At 40.7% G+C, this 27,840-nt stretch overlaps 1 protein-coding gene across 1 annotated transcript in view; it reads right to left on the minus strand.

Annotated features, from left to right (window-relative positions):
• Nucleotides 1-27,840, minus strand: part of NINJ1 (ninjurin 1) — a 99,546-nt gene that overhangs the window by 26,481 nt on the left and 45,225 nt on the right. Inside the window, exons 2-3 of the mRNA XM_074199036.1 lie at nucleotides 24,232-24,381; nucleotides 20,569-21,153 (exon numbers count right to left, since the gene is read on the minus strand). Coding sequence (XP_074055137.1) covers nucleotides 20,569-21,153; nucleotides 24,232-24,381 — 735 coding nt within the window. The remainder of the gene's footprint in view (nucleotides 1-20,568; nucleotides 21,154-24,231; nucleotides 24,382-27,840) is intronic.

Consider the following 27,840-nt stretch of genomic DNA (forward strand, 5'->3'; position numbering starts at 1 on the left):
GTAAAAATGAATACTAAAAATTATTTTTACACATAATTGGGGGGCAGCTAGGTTGCACAGTGGATAGAGCACCAGCCCTGGACCCGAGTTCAAATCCAACTTCAGACACTTAATAAACTTAGCTGTGTGAGCTTGGTCAAGTCACTTAACTTCATTGCCTTGCAAAAAGAAAAAAAAACAAAAAAACATATAATTTGGGGGGGGGGATTAAAATAAGATTTAAATATTGAGACTAATACATGGAGTTATGGCAGAAAACATAACCCCTTAAGAGTCCAAGAATGTTCCTAAGAGGAATAGGCTAAATTATGAGATTTCAGGGGCCTTTATAGAAGTAATATACTTTCTCCCAGAGAATAAATGGTCAAAGGATATGACCAGGGAATTTTTAAGGAAAAACACAAAGTATTATTAATCATTTGAACAAATTTGTTTGTCTATGCACATTTATTACAAGACTTGTTTTTCTTTCTTTTTTAGTGTAGGAAAGATGGGAGAAAAGGAAAATTTTCATTAACTGGAAAAAATAATCAATTGAAAAACTTCAAAACTCTTAATAATCAGAAAAATGCCCAATAAGATAATGTAAAATGCCATCTAACTACCATCAGCTTGGCAAAGGTAGTCTTAAAATAATAAAATTTGATATTGGTGGGGCTGGAAGGAAATACCAAAGTATTAAGCTACGAATGGAGCTATGAACAGATGTTGTTCAGTTGTTTCAGTCATGATTCCATTTGCAGTTTTCTTGGCAAAGATACTGAAGTGGTTTTCCACTTCCTTCTCCGGTTCATTTTATAATAAAAAAACAAAGATAAACAGGGTTAGCAACTTGCCCAGAGTCACACAGCTAGTAAGGTCAGATTTGAACTCATGAAGATAAGTTTTCCTGACTCCAAGTCTAGTGCACTAGACACAGGATGGATCACCTAGCTGCCCCACTCTTTAGAGGAAAAAAAATGTGATGCTGCATAATAAAGTTATATAATTATTCATACCCTTTGACTTAGAGATCCTACATCTAGGACTGTAGTCTAATGTTGCTATTACTCTTCCACTGTGGAAAACTACAAAAACAGCAAAAATACAAAATATCTACAGTGACTTTATTTGTAATGGTGAATAATTAAAAATTCAGTTCAACTGTAAGTAATGAGGCACTGTGCTAATTTCTAAGGATAGAAGACAGATAGCAAAGCAGCTTTGGTTCTAAAGAAGCTTGGTTTTTACTGGGAGGGAAACTCCATGCAAACAAATGAGTAAATATAAGGTAATTAGAGGAGGATGAAAAGACTAGGACTGGGATTGGACAAATTGGAGATGGTTATCTGTGACTAGTGAATGGTGATTAGCAGCAATAATTGTGGTAGCTTTAAATTCCTATGAAAAGGGGGCTTAATGACAGGGAAATGAAGTAACATTGGGACAGAAAAAAACAATTATGAAAAATGCAAAGAATTATCAAAGACATATACCACAACCCTTCCTTTCCGGAAGCCTGATGGCAAGAGAAAAAAAAGGAGCATAGAATCAGAGAAACTAAGTTCAATTCAGTTCAAAGCCAATTCAAATGCTGACTTTGTTCACTACTGGATAAGTCAGATTTCCTCTCTGAGATTCAGTTCTCTTTTCCAAAAATTGAGAAAGCTATATTAAATCATATTTAGAGTGTCATCCAGCTATAAATCCTATGACTTTATTAGATGAAATTATGAAAAATTAAATAAACTACAGGAACAAAATCAGGTATCTACAGATGAAAAGATTAGAGAGGAACATAGAGTCAACTAAGATAACTTTTTAAAGTTTACATTCTTTTTCATTTTAACTATAAACATTCTGTAGTTTAAATTCCAATGTATCATTTTATTCCTTTTTTTGTTTATTAGTTTGACTTCTTTTTTGATGATCATTTAGCTTAGAATAAAATTGATCACAAAATATTTCAGAGCTTCTGGAAATATTATTCTATCCTACAACTCTTCCTTTCCAAAAACCTATTTCACAGGGTATAAAGTTTTCATTCCTCAGTTAAATGAATAATGTGTATATTTTTATAGAGATTTATGATTTATATTTTTCCTTATATATAAGATTTATATATTATTATCTTCATCTAACTGGTAAGGAAACTGAGGTTTAGAGAAGGAAGGAAGGAAGGAAGGAAGGAAGGAAGGAAGGAAGGAAGGAAGGAAGGAACATTTAAGCAACCACTATGTGCTAGATTCATTTGATCCTTAAAACAATTCCTGTGAGGTAGGTATTATTTTTATTCTTTAAGGAAACTGAGGCAGATAGAAGTTAAGTGACTTGCCTAGGGTCACATAGTGAGCAATGTCTGAAGTTATATTTGAAAAAAGAGCGTTCCTGACTCCAAGCCCACTGTGATACCTAGCTGCCTAGAAGAAGTATATACCCATAGAATATGTCTAGTAATGGTTGGAGCAAGATTTAAGCTCAGGTCCTGGGCATTAGAATCAGTATTCTTTCTACTTTATAGCACTGTCTTTCCAAATAAGACTTGGAACACAAATAGTCCTTTTTTTTTTTTTTAGGTTTTTGCAAGGCAATGGGGTTAAGTGGCTTGCCCAAAGCCACACAGCTAGGTAATTATTAAGTGTCTGAGACTGGATTTGAACCCAGGTACTCCTGACTCCAGGGCCGGTGCTTTATCCACTGTGCCACCTAGCCACCCCCCACAAATAGTCCTGGAAGAGGAAACATTCTGACTGCCATTTGCCATTTATCCCCAAAGTATTAGAGGATTATTCATGAAAAAAATTATCTCAATTTGAAGATTGGGGGATAAGAGTAATTAATACTGAGAAGGTAGGATGCATGGGCCAAGGTTATAGATAGCAATAGGCCTTGAAAATGAATAGAATGGTGGCTAGGTGGCAGAGTAGATAGAGAACCATCCTTGAGTTCAAATCTGACCTTAGACATTTACTATCTGTGTGACCCTGGGCAAGTAACTTAACTCCAATTGCCTTAGCCCATCAGCAGCTTGAAGAGTGCTAGTGAAAAGAAGCTAGTGCCAGGAAGGCTAGAGAAGATATTATCTTTGGAAACATTCCTTCTCATTTCAACCACCTTGGGTAGCCAGCTACCTTCCCAACTTTCTAAAGCCTAATGGGCAGTGACACTTAGCAATTACACACAACTCAAATTCTAACCAAACAGACCCACAGTTGCTTCATGTTTCAGAAATTTTGCCCAGTCTTATACAAAGAGAGCCAGTGATTTAAATGTTCACCCCTGCTAGGAAAGAAAGATGACATAACATGTGGAAAGAAACACAAAATTTCCAGAATTAGAAGAGATGTCAATGTCTAAGACAGCTAGATAGCACAATGGTTAGAAGCCTAGGCCTGTTCTTAGGAAGAACCAAATTCCTATTTGACCTATCTTGGCCAATTTTGTTTGCCTCAGTTTCTTCAATTGTAAAATGGGGAACTAATAGAATCTACCTCTCAGGGTGGTTGTGGGGATTAGATGAGATAATAACTGTAAAGCAGTTAGCACAGTATCTAACACATTGTTGTTGTTCAATCATTTCAGTTGTGTTCCACTCTCTGAGACCCCCATTTGATATTTTCTTGGTAGAGATACTGGAGTGGTTGACTATTTCCTTCTTCAGCTCATTTTTTATAGACGAGGAAACTGAGGCAAGCAGGGTTGAGTGACTTGCCCAGGGTCACATAGCTAGTAATCATCTGAGGCTAGATTTGAACTCAGTAAGATGTCTTCTTGAATCTAGGCCTGGCATTCTACTCATACAGTTGGTGTGTCATAAATGCTTATTTCCCTCCTAGTCTAATCTGGACTCTAAAATGAATCACCTCTAAACAGTTTTTGTTTACTAGTTTCAGGGATGAGGAACTCATTAGCTCCTAAGTTGGCTCAATTCATGTTGGGCACTTCTAATTGTTTAGAAATTTTCCTTATAGTAAAACTACATTGAAGGGGCAGCTAGGTGGCACAGTGGATAGAGCACCAGCCCTGGAGTCAGGAGTACCTGAGTTCAAATCCGGCCTCAGACACTTAAAAATTACCTAGCTGTGTGGCCTTGGACAAGCAACTTAACCCCACTGCCTTACAAAAATCTAAAAACAAAACAAAACAAAACTATATTGATCCTTTTACAAATTACATTTACTTCTCATTAGATCCCCCTGGGCCAAATAGAATAAGTTTCTCTTCTTTCTTCATGGCCTTTGGTTATAATTAGTTGTGTGTAATTGCTAAAAGTCCCCACCCATTTTTAAGTACATGAAAATGACTATCATGAACTGTAGAATCCTCAGTTCTCTGTTGCCTGGCACTCCTTCCCCCCAAATTCTAGATTATAAACTTTCTCATTTTTTTTCTGGACCCAGTTGCCTTTGAGGGAAACTTGCTACTAGTTCTAACCCTTCCAATACCAGACAGAACTTTCTACCTTTGGTCTCTTTCTAAGCAGACTGAAGAAAATATTCACCCCTAAGGAATTCTGATGGAAAAACACTTTATAATGGAGATTCCAATCCTCTTTGGACATAACTGAAGAAGATGCAAAGAACTATTTCATAAACAAGACAGGTAAGATACAGGTACCTTTAGCCTCAGACTCACTCTCCCAACACCCAGACATCCAATGAAGAGGGTAGAAGAACAAAAGGCTCAGAGCTGATGAGTAACTCTTCTGGTGCAAAGACTACTGAGGCATCAGATCCAAAAGCAATCTTTATGGTCTCTTCTATTCTACCCAGAGAGTATGAGTGTATTCCATTAGAATGTAGACTCCTTGAGGGCAGGAACTGGTTTTTGCCTTTCTTTGCATCGCCAGGACTTTTTTCAATTGGGTAAGGCCAGGAATAGAAAAAAAAAATATTTTTTGTCCCTAGACTCAGCTCCAGTAAGGAGTTATGCTTTCTCTTTTTCCATCAAATTTATATGTCACCAAACAAAAAAAAGAATAATAATTCATATTGCCTTTAAGGTTTCCAGAGATTTTTCTTCATAATAATCCTATAAGAAAGGTACTGTGAGTGCTATTATCCTTATTTTACAGATAAGAAAACTGAGACTGAAAGCAATAAATTACTTGTCCAAAAGAAGAAAGAAGGAAAGGAAGGAGGGAGGGAGGGAGGGAGGGAGGGAAGGAAGGGAGGGAGGGAGGGAGGGAGGGAAGGAAGGAAGGAAGGAAGGAAGGAAGGAAGGAAGGAAGGAAGGAGGGAGGGAGGGAGGGAGGGAGGGAGGGAGGGAAGGAGGGAGGGAGGGAGGGAGGGAAGGAAGGAAGGAAGGAAAAAGAAAGAAAGAAAGAAAGAAAGAAAGAAAGAAAGAAAGAAAGAAAGAAAGAAAGAAAGAAAGAAAGAAAGAAAGAAAGAAAGAAAGAAAAAGAAAGAGAAAGAAAGAAAGAAAGAAAGAAAAAGAAAGAGAAAGAAAGAAAGAAAGAAAGAAAGAAAGAAAGAAAGAAAGAAAAGGAAAGGAAAAATGCTTAACACAGTGATGGGCACATAGTAAGCATTATAGAAATTTTAACTTTTTATTAAATCACTTAGTCTAGGGGCTCAACATTTTAGTGATATGGGACCTATTGACAGTCTGGGAAAGCCCATAGATTCCTTCCCAGAATAATGTTTTAAAACATAAAATAAAAAAATCCAGCATTACAAAAGAAAGTAATTACATCAACATATAACTTTCAAAACTACAAAAAAGTTCATGGACCTCTGGTGAAGAACCACTGGGACAGAATCTCAGAAACATCTGGAGATTTCTTCCCTGCCCTTTTCCAAATGCCAACGGCTGACAAGTTTACTTCTTTGCTCAACCTTGGCCTATTACTGCTAAGAGTCCTATGTCCTTCATGCCATCTCAGAGTACCATCTCCACCTAGTTAAGCAGCCTTGGTCCTGTGCCAAGAGGATCAAGAACAGCTAGGAGGATTAGTTGTGAAGACCACTAGTCTCTAACTTCAGAAATTACCACTACCTTTCCCTCTTTCCCTACCTCCCATACAAAATTCAGCCCTATCCCACTATCCACTCAGGATCCTCCTTTGCCCTCACTCTTCTCCCTCTTTGGAATCTTCTTCAATCTCAATTAATTCAATCCAATGTAAAAAGCACCTATTCTGATTCAGATCCAATGCTGGGTGTTAGGAGATATAGAATCAAAAAAGAAACTGTTACTGCCTTCATGGAGGTCCCATTACACTGGTGGAAACAATACTTTGGTATAATATAGACAAGTAAGTACCCATTTATACAAAGTAATCTGCTGACAAATGAAAGTGAGGGCTAAAAACTAGGGAATGGAGCTAAGAATGCTCATGACTCAGGAAATTCCTACTATAGGAGATGGTACTTGAGTCAGCATTTGAAGCCAGGGCTGGAGGGGTTAGGGATTCCAAGAAGCTCAGGAGAGAAGGGAGAGCATTTCAGGCACTGGAGATGAATCATGCAAGACAGTCCCAGAAATTCTGGAAACAGCAAATAGGCCTTTCAGCATAGGGCTATGGGAGTTAAGGTGCAAGCAACACATAAAAGGTGGGTTGGAGGGAGATTGTAAAGGATTTTAAATATCAAACAAAGGAGTCTATTTTTCTTATATATAATAAGGGGTTCCTAATGTCTATTGAATAGAAGAATGATATGATCAGTCTTGTGTAAGAGATGGGGAGAAAATAAAATCACCGCTTCCCTGCCCCAACCAGTCCTTCAATTCAGACTTGAGGAGATTAAGACAAAGTCACTTGGATGATACAATGTGTAAAGGAAATGAACCACCTTCTAAAAAAAGGAACTTCTCTTAGATTCCCCAATAGACTGAGATAAAGTGGAAACACTATTGGTTTTAGAGTCTTGGACAACTTATGTTAGAATTTTGACTCTACCACTTACTTATTGGTCTTACTTATAGAAAATTACCTCTCCTCCCCAGGACTCAGTTTCCTTATCTGTCAAATGAGGATGCTGGGACTAATTGGTTTCAAAGGTCCCTTCCAGCTACATCTGTTCTCTTTATCTCACATCTCCTCCTCTCCCATTACTTTCATCTTCTGATACTCAATGAAATTCAATTTTCTCATAAGGACACTACATCTCTTGGCACCTTCCCAAGGTTGACTGCTCCTTCTGATATACCACTAGAGATGTAGAGCCAAAAGGATATAAAGTTGGCTTCTCTGCTCGCTTCACAACTTCATTCTGTCTCTCTCATACCTTCATTCAGCAACTACCTCCCCCTTCTTTAAAGTTGATCCCACATTGTCTAGGATCCTTATTGCTGGCACTAATGAACTCCAGGTCACTTTCCTTAATTATATTAGTCTCAAACTTAGTCTTTCCCAAGCACCATGTTCTTTACCCTTCTACCTTCTGGTAACATCCTATCAAGGTCACAAAGGAAGTACGTGACAGAGGCAGAATTAGAATTGAAACTGTTTATTTCTAAATCCAGGGCTTTTCCCACTGTACTACTTTGCATCCCCAAAGAAATGAGTCAGTGACAGGCCATTTTTTTTTAGTTACGTCCAACTCTTTTGTGACCCCATTTGGGGCTTTCTTGGCAAAGATACTGGAGTAGTATGTGATTTCCTTCCCCACGGATGAAGTGACTTGCCTGAGTCATATAGCTAGTAAGTATCTAGAGGAAGATGAGTCTTCTGACTCCAATGCTAGCACTTGTGTACTATGGTACTACTTAGTCGCCTTTCTGGAACCAGAATTCAGGTCTCTTGGCAAGACACCAGTTCATTCTTGAAGAGTCTGTTCTGTCTATTGTGGCCTACTGCAAAACTATCCAATGAGCAAATATTCTTCTAGTTGTTCATGAAGTTTTATGAAGCCAGTTCCCAACAGACCTTCCCAGGAATGGCATCTGAAGACGATCCACCTCTGTTTCAGAGCCAAAATTTCATGACCACTGGCTTCCCAATGCCAGAGAGGCAGTTCTGTGCTTAAATTTATGGGGCCTTCATTTTTTTTGCTAAAAGTATTGTTTGGGGAAAGTTTCTAATGACGAGGATTCTATTCTAAAAAACAAGCTGTACAGCTTTTCACATCAAACCAAATGCTAGGTTTGGAGAAGAATGGCTGTTTGCAAAGGTGTGCTTCTGAGACTATAAGATCTTTGACAGAGATTGGATCAGACATAGTTCTTCTCATCAGTCCATTTCATAGGGAGATCCAATGAATAGAGTGATAGACTTGAAATCCAAATTCCACCTCAGGAATTATTTTTATCAATGGACTACTGAGGCATCACTTTCCCCATTTGTAAAATGAGTTTAATAATAACCCTTAACTCCTCCACAAAGTCAATGATTCAGTGATATTGAGGAACCTGGTATTCCTCAAACAAGACCCTTCATCTCCCAACTGCATACATTTTCACTGTCTGTCCTCCATGTCCATAATTCTCTCATCTCCTTCCCCTGGCTTTCTTTAGATCTCAGCTAAAATTCCATCTTCTGCAAAAAGTTCTGACCAGTCTTCCTTAATAAAAGCTCTTTCCTTCGGATGCAGTGTCCCATTTGTCCTGTGTTCATCTTGTATGTACAAAGCTGTTTGTATGCTGTAATTCCTCAGAAATGGGAGCTTCTTGACAGCAGTGACTAGTTTTGCATTTCTCTGTGTTTCCAAGAGCTTAGTATCTTGCCCCACACATAGTAGGGTCTTAATAAATGCTTGGTGGTTTGACTTATCTCACAGAGTTATACTAATTAATAAATATAGGAGCAGCTAGGTGGCACAGTAGATAGAGCACCAGCCCTGGAGTCAGGACCTGAGTTCAAATTTGGCCTCAGACACTTGATACTTACTATCTATGTGACCCTTGAGCAAGTCACTTATCCCCATTGCCATTGGGGGGAGGGGGGATTATATAAAACTTTGCAAACCTTAAAGTCCTTTATAAATTCTACTTATTGTTATTACTATTATTATTGTACTGAAAATCAAGACTAAGAAACTGCTGTTATTGGTCAAAATGCTGTTTTATCTGCCCTGAAAAATTATCTTTTTTGTTGTTGTTATAACCCTGTTTGAGTCTTCTCAAAATAGGTATTTTTTTGGTCCTCTAGTCTTGTGCCTCTTCATAATGGGGTGTTCCATACTAGCCCTACAGAAAGTACCACCTTCTGCCAGTCTCAAGAACCAGGTTTGATCTTTCATGTGGACAGTGCCAGAGAAAGTCTCAATATTGGAACTCTTATTCCCCAATTTGCCCACTAGCATTTTCCTCTTCATAGTTCCCCCATTGTGTTCAGTGGGGCTCCATTAGTATTTGTTTATATTACACATTTTTAAAAAACCCTTACGTCTAAGTCAATTTTGCTTAAACTGAATTTATTGGGGGAAAAAATCCCAGAACTTACTGGCCCTGGCCTCCAACCTGTCAGTTATCCACCAAGTCTCACTTTCTAGAAATCCATGTTTTTCAAACATTGAAATAACTCTGGATGTTCCTACCTTCCACCCACAGTTTTCCTTCCTTATTTTTTTCTTATTTGAGAAGGGTAGAAGAACTGTGACTGTAAGGGGAAAAAATAAACCTTTTGAACTTCCTTTACTACATGGAAACTCCTCCACCTCTAGTGTCTCCCCATTTAAACTACTTTGTACTAACACTTCTTAAAATATCACTTTCCTCAAGTTAGAGGCAGTCTGAGGTAGAGGAACACTGGAATAGAACTCAGAAGACCTACATTCTGAGTTTAATACATAATAGGTACTTAATAAATGTCTGACTTGCTGATTATATCCTCAAGTGGTTAAATGTGGATAATTATATCTGCCATGACTACCTGAGAAGGTTGTCCTAGGGATCAAATGGAATAATTTGCCTTATACCACATTATTCTTCTATCAAAAAACTTGAGACATAGTATGGTACAGTAAGAAGAGAGAGTTAGCCTAGAGATAGAAAGACCTGGATTTAATATCTGTCTCTAAAACTGTGCTGAGAGTCTCTGGATCAGTCACTTAATATCTCAGGGCCTCAAGCATCTCTCTAAAATTATACAGCTGAGGGTGTCAATCTGTATTCATAGGGGAATTTATTGACTGGAAGTAGTTGACAACAGTAGAATCAGCAGTCCAGTCCAAACAATTTTCAAGAAGTTAAAATGACATCTGGACTTGTGATTACATCAGAGTGGGAACTCCAAATGAAAAATTCTCCTGATGTAGATGGACAAATCACATGTAAATTAGTCTTAGTGACCTGCCAGCAATGCTAGATGGTAAAAAGACTTGCCTACAGTCACAAAAACTAGAATGTACCAGAAAGAAGGCCTGAATCTGAATTTATTCTAAAAATTCAGACCTTTATTGGTCTGAACAAGCATTTATTAAGGACTTAATACTGTGGTAAGCACTGGGGATACAAATACTGTAGAAAGACAGTTCTTAGCTAAGTGGTACAGTGGATAGAGCACTGCTCTGGAGTCAGGAGGACCTGAGTTCAAATTTAGCCTCCACTTAATAATTACCTAGCTGTGTGACCTTGGGCAGGTCACTTAACCACACTGCCTTGCAAAAAAACAAAAAAAAAGTTCTTTCCCTCAAGGAGCTTACATTTTGGTAGAGAAAGAGAATACCATACATAAAAGGGAACAAAGGTAGGAGTGGGGGAGGAAGATACCAAAGTGGAGCATGGTGACAAAATTCAAAGAGTCAAAAACACAGTTGGGAATGAAGGATGGCCAGCCTAGGTCCCTCTTCAAAATGGGGGCCCTGAGATGAATTTCCCAATGGGAAAAGGGGGCTCCAGGAACAGAGAGATGTTCCAGGGTGAGAGGGCAGTTGAGACATAGTATTGAAGTCCTCTGTGCCATACAACACATTGCTTCTCTGTTTTTCTAAACTAAGTCTAATCTGCTTGACTTTTAAGACCTTGTCTCATCTGGTCCCACTCTTCTTGTTGATATTAACTATTTCTCTGATGCAAAAAAGCAATATAGTCCTTTGATTAAGTCAAAATTCTTACCAATATGTGATGCTCATTTCCAATGGCTTGCCTTTGGCTACTGTTGTCTTCTACTCCAGAAAGATCTCACTTTCCTTTTAGTGCATGATATTAGAAATAGCTGGACATAGCAAAAATACTACTGCATTTGAAGTCAAGAGAATCTGGATTCAGATACTGACTATCCACTTTCTTCCCTGGGGTAACCTTGGGCAAATCACTGAATTTTTCAGAGGCTTAGTTTTCTCATCTTTATTTTTTTTTTAGGTTTTTGCAAGGCAAACGGGGTTAAGTGGCTTGCCCAAGGCCACACAGCTAGGTAATTAAGTGTCTGAGACCAGATTTGAACCCAGGTACTCCTGACTCCAGAGCCAGTGCTTTATCCACTGTGCCACCTAGCCGCCCCCGTTTTCTCATCTTTAAAATGAAAGGAATAGACTTTGTGTTTTCCAAGGGCTTCTCAGTTCTAAATTTATGATCCAATCATTCTTAAGTCCTGCTCTAATCTCCCTTTTCTGAGTTCTAACAGAACATATTCTATACTACAGTCTGAGTCACAGTCAAGCCTAGACTGAGATTAATTTTTACTTTGTGAGGGACTATTTTGCATTTTTCTGAACCTTGAAAGGGGAACTTGGGATAACAGGGAAGTTAGTCCCTGAGGAAAGACAGTTCCAAAAAATAATTTTCAGCTACCTTATGAACTTGCTGTTGGAACAGTCTTCAGTTCCAACTGAACTTCAAATCAACCAACATTTATTAAGCACCTACTATGTATAATATTTCATTGCCAAAAGGTAGAAGAGTGTAGATGGTAGATTAAATGTGTTACAACATATTAAAAATCAAAAATTGCTGAAAGCAGCAGCAGAAGGGATACTATCAGGGGTGCATGGCTGAAAAAGAAGGGAGAGCACTCATATAATGAGAGCAAAGGGAAACTAATGGATAGCTAGAAAAGCCAACTGTTAAAATTTCAGTATGAGCATTTATACTCCAGAAATCCTGATTTATTATTTTATTGATTGTCTAGATTTAAGAAAGTGATGGAAACAAGAAAGGGTAAAAAGCAAACATGTATAAAAATATTTATAGCAGCTCTTATGGTAGTGACAAAGAACTGGAAATTGAAGGGATGTCCATCAAATGGGGAATGGCTGAATAAATTATGGCATATGAATGTGATGGAGTACTATCATTCTATAAGAAATCACAAGGGGCAGGACTTCAGAATAGCCTGGAAAGACTTGCATGAACTGATGCTGAGTGAAGTGACTAGAGCCATAAGAATATTTTACACATTAACAGCAAATTGAGTGATGATCAACTAAGATGAACTTGCTCATCTCAGCAGTACAATAATCAAAGACAATTCTAAAGAACATTTGGTGTAAAATGCTATCTACATCTAGAAAAGGAACAATGGAATCTGAATGCAAACCAAAGTTTACTACTTTCAATTTTTAAAATTTGTTTTGGCTTTTTCCTGGCTTTTTATTCTGATTCTTCTTTTATAACATAATTAATATGGAAATATCTTTAACTTAGTTATACATGTATAACCTATATTAGATTGCTCTCAGTGGGGGGGGGGAGGAAGAGGGGAAGAGAAGGAGGGAAAAAAATGATGGTTGAAAACTATCTTTGCAAGTAGCTCAAAAAATAAATAAATAAATTTTTTAAAAAGAAAAAGAAAGTGATAGAGAAAATGGCAACACTGCAGATTAAACCTAAAGTGCATTATATGCATATTTTTTTGAAAGTCAGTTGTTGGACATTTAGGGTAGCACAGTGGATAGAGCACCAGCCCTGGAGTCAGGAGGACCTGGGTTCAAATCTGACCTCAGACATTAATAATTACCTAGCTATGTGACCTTGGATAAATCACTTGACCCCACTGCCTTAAATAAATAATTTTTTTAAAAAAAGAAAGAAAAGAAAGTCAGCTGTTAAAACAGTTACCAGTACACCCCTGGCTTACCTACACCAGTTGTATCCACAAACTGTCAAGAGAACCAGAAGAAGGCCTTGACATAGAAAATAGCCCTTTGTAGAATATTTGTGGAAAGGCAAGAATTTAGCATAATAAAAAGGCATGGATAGAGTGAAACCTGCATCATTAGAGGGAGCATGCATATCAACAGAATCAGAAATTCATGGATCATCTACTTCTACATGAAAGTGTCCAAATCCCTTCAGGATTCTTCACTAATATTCCTACCTCTTCCTCTGCCTTAAATAGACTTACCCTTATCTAATCATCTCACAAGGTCTGCCAATTCTTCTGTCCTTTTGGATCTATCTCCTCTTCTTTACTAAGGCTGTTCCCACCTCAGTTTTAGGTCCTTAAAATCTTACTACTGCAATAATAGCTTCCTAATTGCATCCAGATTTTCTCCCCTCTCCTATCCTCCACATAACTGCCAAAATCATTTTCCAAAGAAGATAGAGACTGATCATGGAGACACAATGGTATCTGAATATGGACACTAGATTTGGGGTCAGAAGAACTGGGTTTAAATTTCTGTTCTTCCATTATACCTGTTATACCTTTGTTACCTTGAGATAAGTCACCTTACTACTCTGGGTTTTGGTGTCCTCATCTGTAAAATGAAGGGGTTGTATCAGATTGCCAAAGTTGAAAAAAAAAGAAAAAAGTGAAATGTTAGAGGGGTGGAAATGAAATGCAAATAAATGCACTATTGGTAGAGTTGGGAATTCTGGGAAACAGTTTAGAACTATGCCCCAAAAGTTACTAAGCTTCTCATAATCTGAGAATCAGTGATATCTCTATAAGACTCCAAAGAAAATCAAAGAAAAAAGAAAAAGATCCAAATGGAAAAAAATATTTATAGCAGCTCTTTTTGTTATAGCAAAGAGCCAAAGGGGAGGGGGTAACCCATCAACTAGTGGATAATGGAATAAATTATTGTACATTAATGTAATAGAATACTATTACACCATGTCAAATGATGAAAGGGATGGTTTCTGAGAAATCTTGGAACAGCTGTATAAACTGAGTCAGAGGGAAGTGAGCAGAACCAAGAGAATAGTTTATATGATAACAACAACATTATAAAGACAAATAACACTGAAAGATTTAAGAACTCTGATCAATGCAATGACAAATCATAATTCCAGGGGAACCAGTGATGAAACATGCTGCCCATCTCCTGACAGTGAGGTAATAAACTCAAGATGCTGAATGATACATTTTTGGACATGGACAATGTAAGAATTTGTTTTGCTTAACTACATGTCTCTTACAAGCATTTATTTTCTTTTTTCCCCTCCAATGTAGGGCTAAATAGGATGGAGAGAAAATACATTCTTGTTCATTGAAAAGAGTTAGTTAATAAAAGCAAAAAGTGGAACTAGTATTCATGATCACTATTCCACTTGACAATCACACAACTGTCTAAAAATTGTAATGTTTGCTTTTTGGTGTTTTATCTGTTTTTTAATTGATTCTTCAGAGCATAACAAGTCTCAAAATAATTAATAAAATGAGGTGTTTACATGATAGGATCTCAAAGGTCCTTTCTGGCTCTAAATCTATTATCCTAAGTATTGAACCAGCATACATGACACTAGACTGGCAATTGTAGATGCAACTGAGAAATATGACAAAGACTCTATTTTCAATTTAAAGGGGGCGGGGAAAAGGAACCAAAAATCCCCATCATTATCCTGATGTGCCTTTCTGGTTGGAGCCTTTGTTCCAATCATTTCCTACACTGTTTCACTTTCCTGCATCCTCTTACTATACATCCTCACTAAGCATATCTAGAACAAGCCTAGACATAGACAAAACCCTAAACTGCCTTTACAGTTTCCCATTGTTCCAAGGCTACAATAATGATTCAGAGGGTACTCTGAGAGAAACATGTTTGTACACAGACCAGATAGTGCTACTCTTAAATACTTGTTTCTTTGGTTGGCTGATTTGACTCTTCTTGTTTAGTCAATCAACTCTCTCTCCCTCTCTCTCTCTCTCTCTCACACACACACACACACACACACACACACACACACACACAAACACACACTTTTAGTTCTGATGTGTTTTATTTTTAACAAATATCTACTTTGACTATTGTTTGTCCCTGCCCCACAGGAAGACCAAGATAAATAAAGGGGCCTCATCCTTACTTTTCACAATGGCCACTCAACTGCCTTAAAATAATCAAATTTTACTGAACTGCAAAATCAGAAGATTTTTGGAGGAGTAATACCTACCCAAGTGACACCTTGGGTAGATTCTAATTCCTCACCCCCTGCCTCTCAATCACCAAAGTACTTGCTGACCAAAGATAATTAAGTTTTGCTCCTTTTTTAAAATAGCTACTTTGGATACACTTTTAGAAACTTGGCAAGGGATATGTCTTTCACTTAGTATGCTAGGCTTATGGTCTGGAAATAGTTCGGAGTCATAAGAATCCATTTTTAAAAATGCAGAAGTTTATATGATGTGAATAGAAGCAAGAGTATTCTAATCAAATCCTCCATTAAAATCAAGCTATAACTCTAGGGTGTCAATCTGCAGTTGGAGTTCTTAAACTTGATTCTATCATGGATTCCCTTTGAAAGTTAGGCAGAGTGTTTTTAAATGCGTAAGATAAAGCACACAGGATTAAAAGGAAACCCAAGTTAGTGAAAATAAAGATGTAACTCTTGTTTCTTTTCTAGTTCATGGACACACTGAAATCTGTAAACCACTAGAATAAGAACCCCTGAAAAGGAATTTGTTATTTGTTAAGCTCTAGCTGCTGTGAGTTCATTATGACAAGTGAATCCTCTTCCAACTTAATGAGATTCTATGATTGTAAATTATTTTGTATTTAGTTATTTGTGAACCAAGAGAGTTCCCTGAAGGTAGACATGTCTCTCTTTTTGTTTTCATTTTAGTTTTTGTATCTCTTAACCTTATCACAATGCTTGGTACATTTAATAAAGGCTTGTTTAGAGTCCCATGGAATGAGTTGGGTCAGTCTTTTTTGAAAAGACTGTTCTGTGTTACTATCACTGCCTTATCACCAAGCTTAGGTAGTCTCTTCTATTGAATTCATCCCTAAGTCTAGAGCCACATAGTCTCTGATGAGATAGAAGGGTGAACCAAAAGACCTGTAGAAGCACTTTTCCATGGCAACACATGTGGCTGCCTCTCCAGTCAAGTTAACCTGAGAAGCCAGCCTATATAGTGTTCTGCTGCTCTGAAACTCCCAAGGGAACAGCCGGGAGACTAGCCAATGAAGCATAAACACTACCTGAGTTTCAGCCAGAGGCTGTGGGTTTAGACATCTACATGCTCCTGGTTGAGGAGTGAGACAGGGTAAAGAAGAAATAAGAGAGGAAAGAAGCTGTAAGCAACATGCTCCAGCCTAAGGCAATTCTTCCATTCCCTTTATATTCTGCACCACAAAGATTTCTGGATGTGAGCTTGAAGCAGTTCAAAGGCCTGAATTCCTGTCCTACTTCCTTATGTATTAGCTGGGTGACCTTGGACAAGATACTTTCATTTTATAGGCTTCACTGTCCTATGGGCGGGGGGGGGGGGGGGGGGGAACATGTAATATGTGTAGGGACCAGCTCTGAAATTTGATTTTAAGTCTCAACTACTGACTTCTCACAGCGAAGACCTGTTATTAGAAGGCGCACCTTTTATTATTAGAAGTGACATAAAGGCATTCCTTCCCTGAGGAGACCAAGGATGGACACTTTCCTCAATGGAGAGATCCTACTGAACAAGCTACCCAAATCGTCCTGAGGTGACACACATTTGAGTCCAGAGGAAGATGTAGGGATCCCTTGCTCTTTTTTTCAGTTTTCATTCAAACTCTTTCCAGTCATCTCATGTGGGTGCCATAAAACCTGCACAATGGGTATATTTCATAATACAGTCCTGACCTGATCTTTCCATTTTTTTGTACACTTTACTCCTCTCCATGCACTCTAAGCTCCAGTTACAGACATACTAAACATTCCTTGCATATCACTCCATATATAATCTCTAGGTCTTTGAAGTATCTGAACCCCATCTTCTTTATCATATTCTTCCCTGTCATGTCTTACTTCTAGATTTCCTGGCTTCTTTTAAGACATCTCAAATTCTCCTGGTCCCATTGGATTTTTGAGTATTTGAGAGCAAGAGCTGCTTTGGGGTTTCTCAGTTTGGTTTGGGAGGGTGGTTTTCTTTGTTTCCCTTAGAGACATTTCAGTCGTGTATCCCATTTGGGGTTTTCCTTGACAAAAATATTAGAGTAGTTTACCATTTCCTTTTCAAGTTCATTTTATAGATGAGGAAACTGAGGTAAAAAAGACTAGTGACTTGCCCAGGGTCATACACCTAGTTAAGTATCTTGAAATCAGATTTGAATTTACGAAGTCTTCCTGACTATGCATTATGGTGCCACCTAGCTGTCCAACTTGGAACATAGTAGGTATTAAATAAATGTTCCTTCTGCAGGCTTTTCTAGGTCTCCCCTGATGCTAGTGTTTTCCCCTCCAAGATTACTCCTAGAAGGCAAGGGCCATTTTTTATGTTTATTTGTAATTCAAAGGATGGGGCATTAATTGATTGCCTAATTTTACAGAGGATAAAACTGAGGGACAAAGACTTCAAAAATAAGGTCACAGCTATTATAAGGCAATGTTATTCCTTAGAACTCTAGAACACCAGGGCTAGAAGAGAGCTTAGAAATCATTTCATCTATTGCTCTCATTTTATAGATGAGGCCTAGAGAGTTGCCACTTCTTTTCCCCTCCTAACATTCCTCTTTGCTCAAAATTCATCGTTTACTTTCTCTTCCTCCATCCTACCCCCTCTCCACCAGGCCTCCAGAACCCATCTCTCAGTGGCTCCCTCTGGAGGCACCCTGGAATCAGGAGCTATTATTACCTAGGCAGGCTGTGAGGAAAGAGTTGCAAGCACAAGGTATAGCCAGAGAAGCACAAAGCAAGTGAGTGGGTTATGTAAAGAAAAGATAGTTTGAGGCTGGGTAATGTAAAGGGGAGGGAATGTGCCTATGGCATGTTACCAACATTATTTCAAAACTACCTGGAAAATATTATCTCCAGTTTATTGTTGAAGAAACTGAGACTGAAAGGACTTAACTAGGGTCCCACTGCCACTAGTTAAGTGATAAGTGAAACACTAGAATCTCTGCTGACTGCAGATTCAATACTCTTTCCACTTTACTCCCCCTAAGACAAATTAATCAAGACCAAAGAATGTAAATTGTCTGGAGATGAGATCTTCCCAGGATTTGCTACTGTTGGTTCCTGGTAGGAGCTATATAATAACAGAGCAATTTAAATTTGCTCAGTAAAAGCCCAACAAGTTTCCAACAAAAGCCCTAAAGTGGCCTTTTTGATCTCACCTTTAACCAAGCAGATTTCCAGTCTGCACTGATATGTTGGCTACAGAAGTAATCTGTATTTCTGGTTACTTCTGCTCTTGGTTAAGCAGGAAGGGAAAAGAAGAAAGTTTCAAGGAGAAAAGAGGTCAGGGACAAAGTCAAAAGCCTCAAAGAATACCGAACACACACAAAAAACCACCAATTGTCTTTTTCAGGGAGTTATTTCCAGCCTTTGTTAAAGACTAGCTAGGTACCTTATCTTCTTTGCTTTCCTGCTTTACCTTTCTTTGAAAAGAATTGGGTGGCATAGTTAATTTTTAAATCTTTTTTTAAAATATATTTTACTTTTCAAAGTTTTTTTTTCTCTCCCTCTTCTCCCCTCATCTCTGGGGGAGATGAAAAGGAAACCCCTTGCCATAATTGTTTTTAAAATTAAATAAATTCATCTTTATTATATTTGGAAATTTTGGAGAAACAAGTAGAGAGACTGAAAACTTTCCTTTAAAGGGGTCACAAGTCCAGGTGTGGAACTCAGAAATCAGAGCTAGTAAGGGACTTTAGTGAGCCAAACCCCTTATTTTATACTTGAGAAAACCCAGGACCCCATATTGAAGAGACTGTCTATTCTAGGACATAGGTGTAATCAGTAGCAGGGTTAGTAATCAAACCCTGATTTCCAAATCCAATACTACTTTCCCCAGCAAGGGTTTTTCTGCTTTTCTCTCTTCATCCAACTCTGAGTCTTCTCTTTGCTGTAAAACTTTTGGTACAAGTGTCCTAAGCCTGTGCTGGTGGTTAAGTGGCACAGTGTGGAGAGAAGAAATTCAAGAACCGAACAAGAAGTGGGGGAGGCAGGAGAAAAGCCACTAATCTTAACCACTGTGGGCAGGAATTAAAAAGTGACTTGAAAGTGTTTGTGAAAGGATAGCTATTGGTGGGAGTCCATTAGCCCAAAGTCTATGGAGCAGACCCCTCTGCTCGCCACCATCACCAGTATTATAGCTTTGAACAGTAACAAATGTGACCTTAGGGAAGATGAGTAACTAACCCAGGCAAGCCTTAGCTTACGGGCGCTGGCCTACATCCCCCAAACTGCACATCCAGGAGCTAGCTGTGCTGCCTCACCCCTCCCCCAATCTCTTGCTAATCCAAAAACCAGCTTCTTTGCCCCCTTTCCCATCTTTCACCTTGGAGCCAGAAATCAGTTGCACTGCACCCCTGGAACTAGAAACCCTGCCCCAGTCTTCTGCCCTGACTCCAGGAACTCCCTGTGCAGTCCCCTCCCAATCCCTAGTCTCCAGGTTTGGATCTAGGACCCAGCTGCTGTTACCCCCCCTTTCCCAATCTCCTGTCCTGGCTCCAGGAACCACCTGTGTCATTTCCCTCACCAATCTCCTGTCTTGGAGCCAGAACCCTGCTGCTGCTACACCTTTTCCTTATCTCCTGCCCTGGCTTCAGGAAAGATCTGAGCCCTCCCCCCAAAAAATCTCCTGCCTTGGCTCCAGAAGGTAGTTGCTACCTCTTTTCAATTCTCCTGCCCTGGTTACAGGAACCATCTATGCCTCTTCTTCCCTCACCCCACCCCCCAAAAAACCTCTAGTCTTGGACCCAGAAACCAGCTGCGTTACCCACTCACGTTCCCATTTTCCTGCCCTGACTCCAGAAATCAAGTGCGCTGCCCCCCAGTCACCTGACTGTGGGATCAGGAACCACCTGTGCCACCTCCCCCCCCCCAATCTTCTAGCCTGGTTCTGGAGATCAACCTTCTTCCTGGGCACCAGACATCAGCAGCCTTGTCCTCCCTCCCCCCTCGCCTGCCCTGGCTCTATCAACCACCTGTACCGCCCCCCAATCTCCAGCCCTGGCGCTGAGAACTACCTGCGCACTTGTCAAATCTCGGGGAGCCAAGGGGTCACCCCACAGAGCTGGCTAAGCCGCCCCCTCCCTCTTCAGACCCTCGAAGGGGCCTCTGCGTTGTTCTTTCCCAAATCCCCTGGCTGGACCCGCCCCCCCCCCCCCCGTGGAGCCCGCTACTCCCTCCTATTTCTGCTGGCCCGGACCCCCAGAGAGCCCTCTGACCGCCCCCTCCCATTTCCTGTGGCCGGACCCCGGGGAGCCTCTAAGCTGCCCCCATTTCCCTGGCCAGATCCCCCCGATCCCCCAGCGCTGCCCCCCTTTCCCCTGGCCAGCCGGCCGGGGAGCCCTGGGCGCTGCCCACCCCAGTGCCCGCGCGGCCCAGGGGCCCCCTGCTTACCCTGCCCCCAGAGGAGGCTGGGGAGCCGGGCCCTGCATCGCCGTTCAGCTCGTACTCCTCCGGGCCTGACTCCATGCCGCCGTCGGGGAGCAGAGCGCGCTCGGCCGGGCTGCCGGCCTCCCGCGCCGGGCTGCCGGCCTCCCGCGCCCGGCTGCCGCCTCCGGCCGCGCTCCGGTCCAGCCTGGGCCCTCTCCCGCCGCCGCCGGGGTCTCTGCGGCTCGGCGAGGCTGCGGGAGCTGCCCAGGACGGATGTGCCCGGGCCCGGCCTCCCTCCCTCCTTCTCCCGCTCCGCTCGCCGGCAGAGGAGGAGAGAGTGACGCAGCCCCCTTCCTCCTCCTCCTCCTCCTCCTCCTCCTCCTCCTCCTCCTCTGGGGCGGGGGCAATGAGAGGTAACTGGGCTGCCCGGGATTTGTGTAGGGAGGGGCGAGCTCCGGGGCGGGGCGAGACAGCTTGTGAATGAAGCGGGAGCCAGGAGTAGCCAGGGGCACGGGCAGAGCTGGGGGGCTGCCGGGGGGCCCCATTCCTGCGCCCCCGGGGGGCACCTGTTGCCCCCTCAGGGGCAGCCGAGGCCCAGAGGTTCCGAGCCTTAGAAGAAGCCCAGAGAGCAACCCGTCCAACCCCCTCCTTGAATCAGCGGGACCGGCCCCTGGCAAAATGGGGCCTGGAGAGTAGTCAGGCAACGGGGCTGCAGAGGCCGGAGCCAAAGGAGCCCTGTGGGCCACGCTCGGAAAGGGCCTGGGAGATCACCTAGTGGGCCACCGGGAGTCTAAACCTCCTGAACATTCGAAACTCGCTCAGATCTCCCAAGGTCTTCACCTTTGAAGTCATCTAGTCTAACACTTTCACTTTAGAGATGAGGAAACTGAGGCCTGGAGAGCTTAAGTGGCACGTGCAAAGTCTCATAGGTAGTAGAGGTAAATATTCTAACTCTAGCCATCTTTCCCCTTTTCCGATCTGCTCCATGGTATCCTAGCAAGAAGGGAACTTAAAGGTTTTCCCTCAAAAATGCTTCATTTTGCAGATGAGAAAACCCAAGTCACATTCCCAGCTGTCTGATGGCAGCATATCTTCCAGTCACAGAAGACTACAGTGTCTCAAATCCTACCAGAAAATAGTCTTTTCTTCTTTGAGTTTTTTGTAGGCAATGGGATTAAGTGGCTTGCCCAAGGCCACACAGCTAGTTAATTATTAAGTGTCTGAGGTCAAATTTGAACTGAGGTCCTCCTGACTCCAGGGCTGGTGCTCTATCCATTTTGCCACCCCTGCCTCTTGCTGTTTTCCCTTTAGGACTGGTAGTCAACACTTTAATCCCTGGAGTCAGGAGGATATTGAGTTCAAATTTGACCTCAGACACTTGACATATTAATTGTTGACCTTGGGCAAGTCATGTAAGCCCAATTGCCTCCATCCAGGTCATCTCCAAGTCATCCTGATTCATATCTGACTGCTTGACTCTGGAGGAGAAAGTAAGGCTGGTGATTGCCCCCCCCCCCACTTAAATCATGTGCTTGTCATGGCATCCAAGGACAATCATCATCATCATCATCATCATTTCTCTACATGAGAAGGTCAAAGTGGGCTGTGTCTGAGAAAGAATCTATTAATCCCCAAGAACTGACTACTTATTATAATATTGGACTAGTTAGTACTGCTCTACTGCTGAAGGATATTTAAACAGGAATACGAGCCCTCCAGTTCCTTCCATCTCTATAGTTCTATGACTCTGCATTAGTTCCTAAGGCAATATAAGGAGTTCCCATAGATATATGATACTCCCACTCCCCCCTGTTAACACCCAACTCCACATTACTTTTGTGGTAGGAACCACAAAACTTTGAGAGATTCTGCATATCCAGGAAGAAGTAATAAGGGGCTGGCCTAGACTGTAACCCAGACAGGACAGGCTTGTCCAGATAGAGATTCCCCCATCCCTAAATTCCTCTTTTCAACAACCTGAACAATGCCTGCATTTTTTCACTTCTCTTTGCTTGGTAGCTTGAAGCCATTTAAGAGTTCTTTTAGCTAATGGGCACCATTTTTTAAAATATTCCATGGTATTAACCATTGACACATTTATGTGATTTCAGCTTTCATTCTGATATCCAGGGGTGATAAACACTGAGTGAGAGTACTGTTTGGGAGGAAAGGGAGGGGAGAAAAGTAATTTTAAAACAGAGAATTTTTGGAGTAGATTAAGCATGTCTGGGGGCAGCCAAGTGGAAATGTAAATAGAGTGCAAGGTCTAGAGTCAGGAAGACCTGAGTTCAAATACAGCTCTGGGAAAGTCACTTACCCCTGTTTTTCCAACTGATCTTTGCTAAGAAAAATCTCAAATGGGGTCAAGAAGAGCTGGTCACAACTGAAATAATAGCACAACAACAAACATGCCCAGAAAGAGCCCCAGTAAGAGATTTAGGCAGTATAGGGCATACTAGAAAGGACTACTAAAAGAAAAGGGCGGTAGAGGGGAACGTGGGAGGTGGCCAAAGACAAACTCAGGTAAGCACTATCATAATGATTTGTCCTTCATTTCTGAAGAAGACTACGACTTCAAGGACGTGATGCCATGGCAAACACATGAATTGGATTTGAGTGAGGGGATTCTGTGCCAGCCTCACTTTCTCCTCCAGAGCCAACTGGATCCAGTGGTCAGATATGAAGCAGGATGACTGGAGATGGCACTGGATACGGGGCCATCAGGGTTAAGTAACTTGCCCAAAGTCACACAGCTAACTGTCAGAGGTTGAATTTGAATTTTGGTCCTCCTGATTCCAAGGCTAGTGCTCCCTGGTAGGCACTATAACCAGATGATGGGAGAAATCTTTCCTATTTTTCAGCCTCTCTCACACAATACCACATGATCCCTAACCCCTGGATCGGAAAACTAAGGTTAGTATTATTCAGTTATAGTACTAATAGATATGGGATCCTAGATTAGAGTTGGATGGGAACTTAGATATCATAAGGACCAATAATCTCATTTCAAAGATGGGAAATTGAGTTAAATAGATGGCAAGTATTAGAAGCAGGATTTGAACCTTGGAATCATGGTATAGTGGACAGGGCAATGGATTTGGGTAAGAGCTCACTTTTATAGACCATAGAGAGGGCAGCCTCCTTGTTAATGTTATTCAGTCTTAGAGTCAGTTCTCATTACTAAGTCCTCTAAACAAGGGACTACTGTGAACATAGGAACTGTCCATGGTTCAAATCTCATCCCAGATGGTGCTTGCTATAAGACCTTGATCAAATCATTTAACAACTTTGTGCTTGAGGCCACTAAGTGGTGCCTCAGATAGAGCACTGGTCCTGGAGTCAGGAGTACCTGAGTTCAAATTCAACCTCAGACACTTAGTAATACCTAGCTGTGTGGCCTTGGGCAAGCCACTTAACCCTGCTGCCTTGCAAAAACCTAAAAAATAAAAAAAAATCTCTGTGCTTCACTTTGCTCCTCTGTAAAATGAAAGGGTTGAATTCTATGGTCTCTGAAGTTCCTTCTAGCTCCAAATCTATGACTTTTTTGACTCCAACTCCAATGCCTTAACCATTAAATCATATTGCCTTCTAAGGTTAGCCTGTCTTCCACTAAAGACCCATCTTGAATGTCTCATTTTTTATGGACATAACTTTGAACATTGGAAGCTCAGCCAGTGAAACTCAAACCTTGGCGGGCCCTACAGTCTGGAAAGCTTTTGGGTATGGGTGGCAGATGACAGACAGTCTTTCATCCTCAAGCCAGATTAATTGATCTAATTCATACAAATAGCAGCAGCAGCATGCTGATCTTTTAGGGTTACTACTCACAAAACTTGTCTAGGAAGACATAGAATAATCAGGTACATTAATTTTCAATGGAAGGAGTATCCAGCCATGAAATCACAGAAACATGAAATATTTAAGCCATATTATAACCAAGGATGTAGGCTTTCATGGACTAGACTGGGTATCTAATCACCTTTTTAAAAAAAAAAGTTTTAAAATTTTATTTATTTAAGGCAATGGGCTTAAAGTGACTTGCCCAAGGTCACACAGCTAGGCAATTATTAAGTGTTTGAGGTCAAATTTGAACTCAGGTACTCCTGACTCCAGGGTTGGTGCTCTATCCACTGCACCACTTAGATGCCCCCTCTAATTGCCTTTTAAAACATTGTTTCTTATGGAAATGTATGGATCAATTAAAAAAAAGGCAGAATTTGGGGAACACAATTCACTGATAAATTAGTGACTATCAGAGTGCCAAAGCAGGGAGATAGGCAACAAATCCTGAGATAAACCAAAGAAAGGAGAGATAATATGTAAACATTTCTTAGAAGAGATGAATCCTGAAGGATAGATAAGATTCATATTAATGGAAAAATTTTCCTTTTCAGGCTGGGAAATATCATGAGCTTTTTAGAGGAAGGATTCAGTCCCATGGCTGTGTCCTTTTTACTTACTGCCAGTATCCTCTGAGCCCATGGCCAGACTGCCTAGTTGGCTCTCTAGGTCTTGCCTATTGCCAGATGATCTGGGCGGTCTCTTTCTGACCCCCTTCAAGGACATCTGTTTTCTTGCTAGAATTTCTAACTTTTTTCAATCTCTGTCCCTTGCTTACTGCCAGAGCCTCAGATTTTATGCCTCCATGGCTGTATGCTGAGCTCCAACCATCACAATACCTCCCTAAAATCAACCAACCAACTTGCCTATTTATACCCATACTTATTATCATCCTCTCCAAACTCCCCTAACATAAGACTCAATTATCCAGTTTACATCTCTGAATGATACACCCTTCCTCTGTAGGTCTTTAGTTTCTATGACCCTCCTGTCTCTAACTGGACTAATTCCTGAGCATAGATATTGAAAGAGAATTGATCACATTTCTCTATTAGAGTTTCAGTGTTTTCTTTTTCTTTAATCAATATATTTTGTTTTGACTTAATTTCATCCCATTCAAATTCCACCTTTGTAATCCCTTACTATTAAAAAAAGTTTAGTAAAATTGCCTATATAGTGATTATAAAAACAATACAGATAATAAAAGCATTTTCTTCACCTAATTATTGCTTTTTAACTTTTTTGTTTTTGTTTTTGTAAGCCCAAACTCACATAGGTCCTCCTGACTTAAGGTCCAGGGCTCTATCCACTGCACAACCTACTGTCCCTCTTAACCTTACTATTAAAAAAAATACACAGTAGAGCAAAAACTATCTGATATGATGGTTATAATTTTTTTTTTTAGTTTTTGCAAGGCAGCAGGGTTAAGTGGCTTGCCTAAGGCCATACAGTTAGGCAATCATTAAGTGTCTGAGGTCGGATTTGAACTCAGGTCCTCCTGACTCCAGGGCCGGTGCTCTATCCACTGCATCACCTAGCCACCCCTATGAGGCTTATAATTAACAATATATGTAATACAGAGTCATTTCTTTATCTGTCCCTTGTAACAATAAGCACAAGCATCATTTTCTGAATGAGACAGAGCAAAGAATTAAATAATCAGTTTGATTTTAGATAGGTTGAGAGTGAGCTACAAGGCAGTTGAAAATGGAGATTAAGGCCAGGGATACAGACATGAGAGTCATTCGCATGGAAATATTATAATGAAAATGTTCAGTAAACCTGGTCCAAATTAAATATTAGATCATACCTTACCTTTGCAACCTGTGTTTACTGACTTTCCTCTAGACAATGATGCTTAGATAGGCTAAACAAAAGTTAAAGATGCTTCCAAACTGTACCCTAGACAAGCCCTTTCTTCCATGATGATTGTGTTCAACTGCTCTGATTACATGGTCCACAACTTAGCCAGCCTGGGACCAGAGAGGTGGGAGGCCTGGGTTGGCTGCTGGGGGAGGAGAAAATAGTGGGAGTCATGCTCAAGTTCAGTCTGAAGTCTTGTTGCTTGAGGAAAATAATAAATATCTGAAACTAAAGGTTAGGGAAAACCCCATCCACAAAGAGGTTGGCATTGGAAGTTGGGTTTTGAGTGCAGAGTCACAGGATACAGCCTCAAATCACATGTGGGACTGACTCCAATGATGTGGAGAATGAAAGACCCTGTGGCTACATTGGAAATAAGCAAGGATGGTGAGGCCTATTGAGAAAGCAGAGGTTTTTAGGAAGGCAGGAAAGGAGCTGGGAAATCCACAGCTACAGTGGGAGACATTCATTTCTCAGACTGATTTCAGCCTGGCTCCAATGAGTCAGGCCATACCAATGTAGAACCACAAAGAGAAAGGGGAAGGGGAGGGAGGAAGGAAGTGAATGATGATGAGTCTTTGTGTCTGAGCAGAAAATTCAAAGGCCTCCAAGTCACAAAATCATAATGCTAGAACAATAGAGAACATCTAATCCAGCACTCTTAATTTACAGATAAGAAAACTGAGACCCAGGGGAGCTCGGTGGTGCAGTGGATAGAGGCCCTGGAATCAGGAGGTCCTGAATTCAAATCCAGCCTCAGACACTTGATATTTACTAGCTATGTGACTCCAGGCAAGTCATTTTAAACCTAACTGCCTTGCCAAAAATAAAAAAGGCAAAAAAAGAGTTATATGTGACCAAATAACAAATGAGATACTACTTGGGGGAAGAGCCTTTGGGGGAAGAGCCTTGGGTAGAGCTGGTCTGCAATAAATGTAAGAAATTCTCCACTGTTTGGTTCAGGAGACATTACCTGGTGCTAATTCAGTCAAGAGAACCATATCCAGAAAGCAATCCCTAGCATACTCTGTTTTAATTTGGTCCATGGCAGAATTGGGAGAAATTTACATAAAAACAAAAGAGAGTGATTTAATATAACACAATACTACACTTTTGGTCAAATCTGAGCCCAGAAGCAAGAACTAAAAAGAGGGATTCAGGAGAGAAATTGTGCTCAGTAGGTTTTTCCTGCAGTCCTCCAGGCCTGTTAATTAACTGTATGTGCTACTAGTGGAGTGAAAATCTCATTACAAGTGAGTCACTAAACTCTCATTACAGTTGCATAGACAACAGAGTCAAGCTGCTAAGTATCAGGGGCCCAGAAATGAGCCGTTAGTCCTGTAAAGACCCATCCCCAGAGAGTTTATCCGGAAAGTTAAGTAGTTCAGTATTTCAGGGATCTGAGATTTTGTAGCTGTGCCTACTCCTTCCACCAACACAGATAACAACTCTTCTGGGATTTAATAGATGATCTTCAAAAGCTGTAGTGGTTGAAAGTAAGGATTTAGTTTATTTGATTTTGCCTCTTTGTTACAAGGAAAGTTATTTGTTTGTTTGTCATTTGAGGCATAAAAGCAAAAGGGAGGCAAATAA

Source organism: Macrotis lagotis, chromosome 8 (genome assembly GCF_037893015.1).
Source record: "Macrotis lagotis isolate mMagLag1 chromosome 8, bilby.v1.9.chrom.fasta, whole genome shotgun sequence".
Lineage (NCBI taxonomy): Eukaryota > Metazoa > Chordata > Mammalia > Peramelemorphia > Peramelidae > Macrotis > Macrotis lagotis.